Source organism: Engraulis encrasicolus, chromosome 19, assembly GCF_034702125.1.
Source record: "Engraulis encrasicolus isolate BLACKSEA-1 chromosome 19, IST_EnEncr_1.0, whole genome shotgun sequence".
Lineage (NCBI taxonomy): Eukaryota > Metazoa > Chordata > Actinopteri > Clupeiformes > Engraulidae > Engraulis > Engraulis encrasicolus.
In genome coordinates this window covers 37,911,240-37,921,239 of record NC_085875.1, presented here as the reverse complement: position 1 = coordinate 37,921,239, position 10,000 = coordinate 37,911,240, and the positions used below count along the sequence as shown (strand labels likewise).

The 10,000-nt window shown below is 42.9% G+C and overlaps 1 protein-coding gene across 1 annotated transcript in view; it reads left to right on the top strand.

The window, feature by feature from the left end:
• The window catches only part of frmd6 (FERM domain containing 6), a 49,775-nt gene that overhangs the window by 34,492 nt on the left and 5,283 nt on the right, over positions 1–10,000 (top strand). Inside the window, exons 8-10 of the mRNA XM_063184319.1 lie at positions 784–849; positions 1,650–1,718; positions 8,517–8,691. Coding sequence (XP_063040389.1) covers positions 784–849; positions 1,650–1,718; positions 8,517–8,691 — 310 coding nt within the window. The remainder of the gene's footprint in view (positions 1–783; positions 850–1,649; positions 1,719–8,516; positions 8,692–10,000) is intronic.

Below are 10,000 nucleotides of genomic sequence, written 5' to 3'. Positions count from 1 at the left end.
CATCCCTGTGTGTGGTTGTTATTCTGTCATTTTGCATACTGATACATTGTATTGGTGCATTGATTGTGCAACCTTGTGTGTTCATGTGTACAGTGTGTGTGTGTGTACGCGAGTCATTGTCAAGTCAAGTTTATTAATCCAGCCCATTTCATACACAATAATACAACCCAATGTGCTTTACAACTAATAATGAAGGTGGAACCATGCACATATGGCATTAAGACAAAATATACAATTTAAAAACAATATTAAGTTTTTCAGTAAAAAGAATATTACAATTTTGAAACCATGTAAGATTGGTATTAACCCTTTCAATCTTTAAAACTTTACTATGAAGAGTCCAAAAACAAAACGAATGCAAATGAAAGAACACTAATAGTAAGTACAGACAAACAAGAAAATAATCGTAATTAAATTTATTTTTGGGGCTTTTTGGCCTTAATGACCCCGGCTGGACTCAATCCGGGGTCCCCATGGGCAATGTAAGCCCAAATTTGGGGGGCTTAGCGCGCTGCGCCACAGCGCAGGAAAGCACCTGCAGCTTGGCTTTAAGTTTGGCTAAAGCTTGGCTTTAAGTTTGGATTTAAAAAAGAGATACAGTTTGTACAGTTTTTATGTGTATGGGAAGAAGGTTCCAGAGACTGACAGCATAACATCTAAAGGCAGCCATTCCCTGTCTAGTGTGATGTGTGATGTGTAAGAGCCGTCTTATGTTGAGCCGCCTAAAATACATGTTGCCCTCTTGGTGTCTCTCCCCCCTCTCTCTCTCTCCCTCTCTCTCAGGATAAAAAAGAAGTGGAGGCTTCTCTTACTTTAGGGCTGACATTGCGGGGAATCCAGATATTTCAGGTAAAGTGTTTGTGTGTGCATGCGTGCGTGCGTGCGTGCGTGTGTGCGGGCGTGCTTGCGCAGGCTGGGGGCCATGACTCTGACATGTTGAGGCAGATATCTTGGGAAAACATGTTTTTGCCATTTACCGGCCCGATAACTTTAGTGTTATTTTGGAGGTACGCTACATTCTTGAGAACTGTTTTACCATCTGTTACCAACTCTCTCTCTCTCTCTCTCTCTCTCTCTCTCTCTCTCTCTCTCTCTCTCTCTCTCTCGCACTCTCTCTCGCACTCTCTCTCGCACTCTCTCTCTCGCACTCTCTCTCTCTCTCACTCTCTCTCTCCCTTCATTCCGCCTTGCTCCACAAACTTACATCTGGAGCTACGCCATAGCGTAGGTCTGAGAAGGCAAGGTTTTATCAAAAAATCCTTGCATGTGATTGGGAAAACATTTGTCTGATATGTTTAATGAGGTTCTACTTTAAACTGCTCACAGATTAGAAATATATAGTTGAAATTACAGAATTAATGTTGATGAACGGAGGCCATTCACTTAGGTCCTCCAGACCCTCGTGTGAGCTCACAAAGCTGAACGGAAATACTCAGTCTTTCAAGAGTCAGAATGGAGCTGATTGAAAGTGTACTGTACTTTTCTGGTTTCACACTGATTTGCAATAAATGAGTGTTAAAAGTTAAATCTCTCTCTCTCTCTCTCTCTCTCTCTCTCTCTCTCTCTCTCTCTCTCTCTCTCTCTCTCTCTCTCTCTCTCTCTCTCTCTCTCTCTCTCTCTCTCTCTCTACCTACCTCCCTCTCCTTTAGAATGTGGGTTCAGTGCGGCAACTCCTGTACGACTTCCCCTGGACCAATGTTGGCAAGCTGGTGTTTGTGGTGAGTGGCAAACAAACGTGTCTCTCTACTCTGTGTGTGTGTGTGTGTGTGTCTATGTGTGTGTTTTGTTTGTTTTCGTGGGTGCGTGTTTTTCTTGTATATCTAGGCTTCAGAATAGCTGGGAAGTATGTTTTTGTGTGTTTGTTTTTTGCTGTAGGATTCTGTGGTATCTGTGTGTGTCTATGTGTGTGTTTTGTTTGTTTTCGTGGGTGCGTGTTTTTCTTGTATATCTAGGCTTCAGAATAGCTAGGAAGTATGTTTTTGTGTGTTTGTTTTTTGCTTTAGGATTCTGTGTGTGTGTGTGTGTGTGTGTGTGTGTGTGTGTGTGTGTGTGTGTGTGTGTGTGTGTGTGTGTGTGTGTGTGTGTGTGTGTGTGTGTGTGTGTGTGTGTGTGTGTGTGTGTGTTCCTGTTTTGTTATGGAGTTGTTGACGTCTTAGACGACAGCTGATTTATCTCATCACCGTGGAACTAATCAGGGATTTAGGGAAGAGTGTCTCCGGCCAAGAAAAGACACACACACATGCACACTTTGAAAAGCTTTTACACAGGGGTATGGTGCATGTTGACACATGCACACACTCGTGCCAATGGTCCAGGGGTGGAGTGAAGACTACTGATGAACTCCAGATGCGGCGACGGCCATGACTTGGCTTGTGGCTTTGCTGTGTATGTGTGTGTGTTGGTGTGTGTGTGTGTTTTGTTGTGTGTGTGTGTGTGTGTGTGTGTGTGTGTTTTGTTGTGTGTGTGTGTGTGTGTGTGTGTGTGTTTTGTTGTGTGTGTGTGTGTGTGTGTGTGTTTTGGTGTGTGTGTGTTTTGGTGTGTGTGTGTTTTGGTGTGTGTGTGTGTGTGTGTGTGTTTTGGTGTGTGTGTGTGTTTTGGTGTGTGTGTGTGTGTGTTTTGGTGTGTGTGTGTGTGTGTGTGTGTGTCTATCTCTCTGTGTGTGTATGGTATTTGGGCGGTGTGTGTTTTGGTTGCTTGGTGTGTGTGACGTATGATGGGCTGTTGTGTTATAGATTTTGTTGTTCTCTGCAAAGGCTGTTATTATGGCATGGCTCGGATGCGGTGTGGAGACATGTGTATTTATGTATGCATAGACAGACAGAGACAGAGAGACATATTGTGTGCGTTTGGGACATAATGTAATGGTGTCTAGCACAGTGAATGTAGCAGCAGGCACATTCGTATTCCTGTCATGAACGGCGTCCCAATTCGCTGTGACAGGAGATTTGCTGTTCAGCTATACTGACCAAACTATTCTATTGTGTGGATGTCTGAAATTTCAAAACAACAGGATGTGTATGACAATACGTGTAACGTTGCGAGGGGATTTCAGCAGGATCTTACTGAGAAGCTGCAAAATCTGGAATCAGCAACAAAACACAACTGGAGTTGCTGAATTTTTTTTTTTTTTAAATGGTTAATTGCCTGCAATTTTTTTTTTTTTACAATTTTTTGTAAATGACAACTAAGCGTGGTGAAAGACCACTTCACTTCTCTGTCAGGGTGATACTCTTTGATATTAACCCCCTAACTGCAGGGAAAGGTTGTTATATCACAGTTTACTGTACACTCTATTGTATAGTTCTCATCAAATATTCCGGGGATAATTATTCTGTTATGGTTTGCTGCCATCAGAAATCTAATTTGCACATGAAACTGCTGCTCAAATTCCTTTCTCAGCACTTTGTGGCCCTAAACTGGGATAGAATGTATTCGGTCAGACTGCTGAGGTTTTATTTATTTTTATTGTATTTATTCATTTAGATAATTAATTGGAATTATGGTGGAGTGTGCTGTTTGCATGCTGCAATTTGTCCTTTTCCTTGTTCATATACCTTGCCCAGGTATGGTGAGACAGCTTACATGACCAATACACATGATCTCTGTAGGACTCTACGCTGCCATTACAGCAGAGGTGTGTGTATGTTTGTGTGTGTGCGCGTGTGTGTATGCGTGCATGCGTTTGTTTGTTTGTTTGTTTATTTGTTTCTGAGGAAAGGGTATAGAAAAACATCCTGTCTGTGAAAACAAGCTGTTCGCACTTAACGTTTGTGTGTGTGTGTATGTATATGTGTGTTTGTTCATCTCAGCTGGGTGACTTACAGCAGTACAGGGAAATAATGTTGTTTTGCTGACAACATACACACAGGATCTCTTAAAGCTGTCCATAAACTGCCAGCGTAGCCACTGGCAGGGTTGAAAATAACCACTTACTGTGTGTGTGTGTGTGTGTGTGTGTGTGTGTGTGTGTGTGTGTGTGTGTGTGTGTGTGTGTGTGTGTGTGTGTGTGTGTGTGTGTGTGTGTGTGTGTGTGTGTGTGTGTGTGTGTGTGTGTGTCCGTGTGTGTGTGTGTGTCCGTGTGTGTGTGTGTGTCCGTGTGTGTGTGAGTGTCCGTGTGTGTGTGTGTGAGTGAGTGTCCGTGTGTGTGTGTCTGAGCAAATACAATGGCAATGTGTGTGTTGCACCTTTTTATTTTTAGATCTAGGACATTCCCCCGTGTGGTTGAGGCTGTTGCCTGAATAGTCACATAAAAACAGCTGTCATCGTTAGAGCTGCAGCCATAATAGTATGTTAGCCGCTCTACATAGGGGGATGGAGTGGGGCATTGGCATCCCCACTTTAGGACTTCCTAAATGAGGCTCTCTCAACTTGTACTGCAGACAAACGAACGAGTGGAGTGCTGCAGCAGTAACATTGTTAAAGTGTTTATGAAACGAAAACAAACGGTCATTCCCATTAAAGACTTGTTTTTTCTGATAGCATCGATGAGACTTTGAACCCAATCATCCCGGAGGAACTTGTGAAAATGGCAACTCAAAGTGTGAATTCTGTGAAATTTGGTGTGACTAATGAGCTGGGCTGTGACATCAAAGAGGAGAGTCCCTGGTTTGCTAGTATGGCGATCTGAGAAAACAACACACATTTGATGGACCCACATCTTATAAAGGAACCAAAATTCTGATACAAACATCAGCGTGTCGAAAAACCACACATCCAACCTCATGAGAAAATAAAAACAGCAGCACAAATCTATTTCAGAGGCACTGATATATCTGCAGAAAGTGACATGTCTGACAGGCGAAGTGACGATTGTTGACATAGCCTGACAGTTCGTTTTGATTATGGTTACGGTTGCTAAGGGCGCTTTGCCATGACCCAAAGATGACATGGCGTGTGTGTTTGTTGACAAATGGGGGGCATTTTGATTCAATTGCGCGATATAGTGTGATTGAAATGCATGTAGGCTACATGCAAAAATATCATCAACTAGAGAAAAAACGGAGGTATTAGGCTGTTGGAAAAATACCCTAGATAGCCTGAGTCTTCAGCATATTTTTAGCGTTTATCATTATTATTATTTTTTGTGCTCAAAGTCACAGGCGTCGCGTGTCCCTCAGCCTGACTCTGAGGACGAGGTGTGTCCAAACGTCAGCCACACGTGCACCACAATACTAAAAACAAACAATCAACGCTTCAAAGTAGGCCTACACTATGTGCATCTCCGTTTATTAGCTAAGCAGTAGCCCAGTCTGTGAGTTGGCTGTCCTCGACCGAGAGCACCACGCTGATGCGCGGATATCCTCCCAAAACCAATTTATTGACCAGTTGAATGGCAATCAACAAAAAGTGCATATTCCGAGAGCATTCGCATCGGTTTGGCATGTAATGTGCATTACCCTTTCCTGAAAACAACATACAAAGCAGATGGACAAGGTAAAACGAGTAGCCTAAAGCAAAGCAGTGCACTCACCTGTCTTCGTGCCCGAGCAGTTACAGGGGCAGTTTCAGTCTGCACGCCAGCGATGTCAATTGTTGGAACTGCTTGAGGCAATAGCATTCCCTTCAGTCCAACCATGCCCACGATCTCCACATTTGTGGTGAAGCTTGCTTCAAAACCACACATTGGATCCACAGAGCCCTAGCTTGTTTTAGCCTTCTCCTTGTCGGCCACAGTTCCATCATTCTTCACAGAAGGGAACTTGTGCAAAGATATTCCTTCTGTCAAGTAGCCATTTTTGCAGCTGGCACCGTTCGGCCCTCCAGCAACACACTGCTTGACACTGCGCTTTGTTTTGGTACTAGCCGCCATTGATCTGAACAAGGTGGAATGAGGTGAACTCACCCCTTCTATGTCACGCATATCATTTGCATAAAATTTGCATGTCACCAAAAAAAGTAAACATAACAATTTTTGGGAACGTTTTAACATGACTTTTAGGACAAAATAGCACCCAGACAATATCCCATTTTATTCACAAGGCTTAGAACTGTCAGAATCTGTCCTGGAAATTGTCAAATTCCTTTACTTTGTTTTCGTTTCATAAACACTTTAAGAAATAAAGAATGATAAAACTCATTCCGGCGCCCTTACCGCTCTTATATGCATGCTATATGCTATATAGATTTGATTCTTTAATTTGATTTGATTCTTTAATGTCCACAGGTGTGGAAACTTGTCTTCAGTTTCACCATTGTAAAAGACATACAGTTACACATTACACATTCAAAGACATTACACATTTAAGACAAACACCCCATTCCACGCAAGAACAGTCCGGGAAATCACTCCAGTAAATGGATGAATAAATAAATAGGTGAGATCTAACAATGTAAAAAAAGAAAATAAGATATTACAAGGAATAGCAAGTATATAAATAGGTAACCATACCACTCCAATAAATAGATGTTTACATAAAATAGCCTACTAGTCATAATGACTCATCTAAGATATAGATCCCTCTTGTTAATTATGTTAACTGCATTTGGGACAAACGATTTCTTGTATAAGTTTCTAGTGGCATTAGGTGCTCTTAAGCGCCTCCCAGAGGGTAAGGGCTCAAATTCGCAGTGCAGGGGATGGGAAGGATCACTAAATGATCCCCAGTGCTTTCCTTGTCATATTCTCTTGGTACATTGAATCCAGGCTCCTCTGTGGTTTCCCTATATTTTTGTGGCCATCTTAATTACTCTGTTTAGTTTAGTCCTCTCCTGAATGTATAAATTGCCATACCACATAATCATATTGAAAGACAAAACTCTCTCCACTAAACTCTTGTATGCCATTTCAAGTATCGCACTGCTTACCCCAAAGCTGTATAACTTACACAGTAGGTACTGGCGTTGGGAGCATTTTTTTGTAATATAACATAATACAACATGTGTTTTATGTTGTATAGTATGTTAGCAAACAGGTTGTGAGGATTTAAATCCATTACAAATGATAATTTATCAGGAACTGTTGTTAGGAGGTAGGATGGTGTTGGCCTACGTACCAGACTTTTATAAAAGTTACCAAACAGTCATGAGTGGTCAGATCGGAAAACATCCAACCGCAATGGCGAAAATAAACACAAATGCTGACTGATGCATTAGTATATCTCGGAAGCTATGAAGATGCTATCACTCTGAAAGGTCCAGTGTATAATTTTAGTAGTTTATTTGGAAACATTATGCTGTTCAGTCACAAATTTTTGTGAATATTTTATGAGTAATTAAACTGATTGACTGGTCTGACCAGAGTACACTATGTTTTGCAGCTTAAGATGTGTATGACTGGTCATTCAAATGGGCTGCTCAAATGTACGTAGAGGACCCACTTGTTAATGTATAAAAAAGTACATTCCCATGTCATGATGAATATGAATTGGTGGTAGTAAGTATTCATATAAAAGATGACCTTGGTGAATGGGCACCATCAATTTTTGGAAATAAACGACTACAAAAATTACATGGGCCTACAGGACCTTTACGTTATGGTTTACTGGAGCTACTACAACATAGTACGGTTTGTCTCTGAGATAAACCGTACTATGTTGTAGTTGAAAATAATAGTAGTAAATTTTAGAAGCTATTTTCTCTTAAAGTGCCCGGTGCATCAAGCTAGTACAGCATGGTGTACCAGAGCTGCTTAGCAGCCTTCTTTCTTCATGTGCCTGGAGGGATGCTGTCCACACGCACAAACGCGGCGCGCGCACGCACACGCACACAAGCCAAGATCTGCTGACGTACTGTAGCCTTGGCTTTCCCTTACTCCTGCCTTTCTTACCCTCTCCATCCCTCACCTCCTTGGATCCTTTCACTCTATCCATTACACCATGCACTCTGTTCACGCCTGTCTATCCATCTTGGCCTTTCTTTTCTTTTCTTTTCTTTTCTTTTCTTTTCTTTTCTTTTCAAACACCTCAGTGCTTTCTCTCTCCTTTCTGGCTTTTCCCCGATCTTGTCTTTTTCCTGGTCCTTTACCTCCATCTCTGTCATCTACCCATCTTGTTTTCTCTCTTTTTACTCTACTTCCCCGTCCCTTCCCAATGTGTATCCATCTTTTGCCTCTATTTTTAGTCGTCCTCTCAGTCACTCTTTGGAGGGCAATGGTTTGGATCTTGGCGTACACAATTTATATATTTTTATATATATTAAAGGTCATGTCTTTCTCCTCTTCCTTCTACTTCTTCTCTCTCTCTCACTCTCTCTTCTAACTTCCTCACTCCATCTCCATCGCTTTCTCTGTCTGTCTGTCTGTCTGTCTGTCTGTTTATCTTTCTCTCTCTCTCTCTCTCTCTCTCTCTCTCTGTTTCTCTCTTTCTATTTCTCTCTGCTGACAGCAGGACAGTCCTTTTAAATGTTAAGTGTGGGGGGTGTGACTTTTCATAGAGGGAGGATGATGTGGTAATGTGGCGTGGTAAATAGTTTGGCAATGACTTAATAAAGGATTGTGAAACTTCAAACATCTCACTCTCTCCAACTCTCTCTCTCTCTCTCTCTCTCTCTCTCTCTCTCTCTCTCTCTCTCTCTCTCAGGGTAAGAAGTTTGAGATCCTGCCGGACGGTCTGCCATCGGCGCGGAAGCTCATCTACTACACCGGATGCCCCCTGCGCTCCCGCCACCTCCTGCAGTTGCTAAGCAACAGCCACCGCCTCTACATGAACTTGCAGCCTGTGCTCAAGCAAGTGCGCCGCTTGGAGGAGAACGAAGGTAAGCACAGTGCATGTGTGTCTGTATGTGTCTGTGTATGTGTCTGTGTGTGACAGAGACACACATCTCTAGTGAAAGGGTGACTACATGTTCAGGGAGGTGTGTATGCGCACAGCCGTACACATCTATGGAATAACAGTCCAATGTGAAATGCTGAACTTATCATTTAACCCCCCAAACAGCTGTAAAGGTGAGTGCTAGTAGTACTGTAGGTGAACATTTGCGGTGTGTTGTGGTGTGTGTGTGTTCGCTGAGTTAGGTGGATGTGAGCTATAAATAGTTGGTGCAACCGTCGGCATGCTGAGGTCAAAGAAAATGTGCTGAGAAGCAGTAGACTGTGTGTGTGTGTGTGTGCGCGCGTGTGTGTGTGTGCACGTGCCTGTGTGTGTGTGTGCGCGCGTGTGTGTGTGTGCACGTGCCTGTGTGTGTGTGCGCGTGCGTGTGTGTGTGTGCGAGAACATGTTCTTTTGATGCAGGAGGAGAGTGCCTGTCCCATGTCTTTGCATGTGTGTGTAAGGGTGTGTTATGCTAAGCAATAGGGTCATTTCACATGGCATCAGACACTTTGGAGCCCAACCGACACAGCCTAGTGTGCCTTTTTAGTGCCAAGGTACAACCCTAGAACTATATTTGCATGAATCTTGCACTAATATTAAGGGAGAAACGGACTAAGAATGTTTTAAGAGGGCAGGACATATACATGTACATTCATGGCGTGACTTTCCATTGAACTCGATTCATTCTGCTAGTCTCCAAAAGGTGCATGGCTGCCATAGGATTGCAGCTCAGAACCTTGCCACGTGGACTCCGGAAGAAACTCCGCATGGACGATCTCTACCTAATCAATTGTCTCTGGTCCAGTTGCTTAGAGATAAATTAAACTGAATGAGAATTTAAAAAATATATATATATATATTTTAGGGGCGTTATCGGCCTTTATTGTTATAGTGCAGTGAAGAGTTGGACAGGAAGTGAGTGGGGAAAGAGAGACGGGAAAGGGATGGCTAAGGACCTGAGACGGAATCGAACCCAGGTCAGCCACGTAGCAGACGAGTCCCCTACCGTTAGCGCCATGGTAGGGCCATGAATGAGGATCATGAGACAAGTGACGGAGACTAGGCGTTATTTCAGAGAACATCCTCCACTAATGAGGCTCTGTCGATGCCTTTGATCTTGATAGATTCTAGGCAGCTTGCATGAAAAATGTTTGCATGTTTGATTTTAATCACTTCCATCTCCCTCCCGACATCTGTCTCTCTCTCCGTCTGCCTCTGAGTTCATACTCTTCCACCATCCAGTAAAGAGTCAG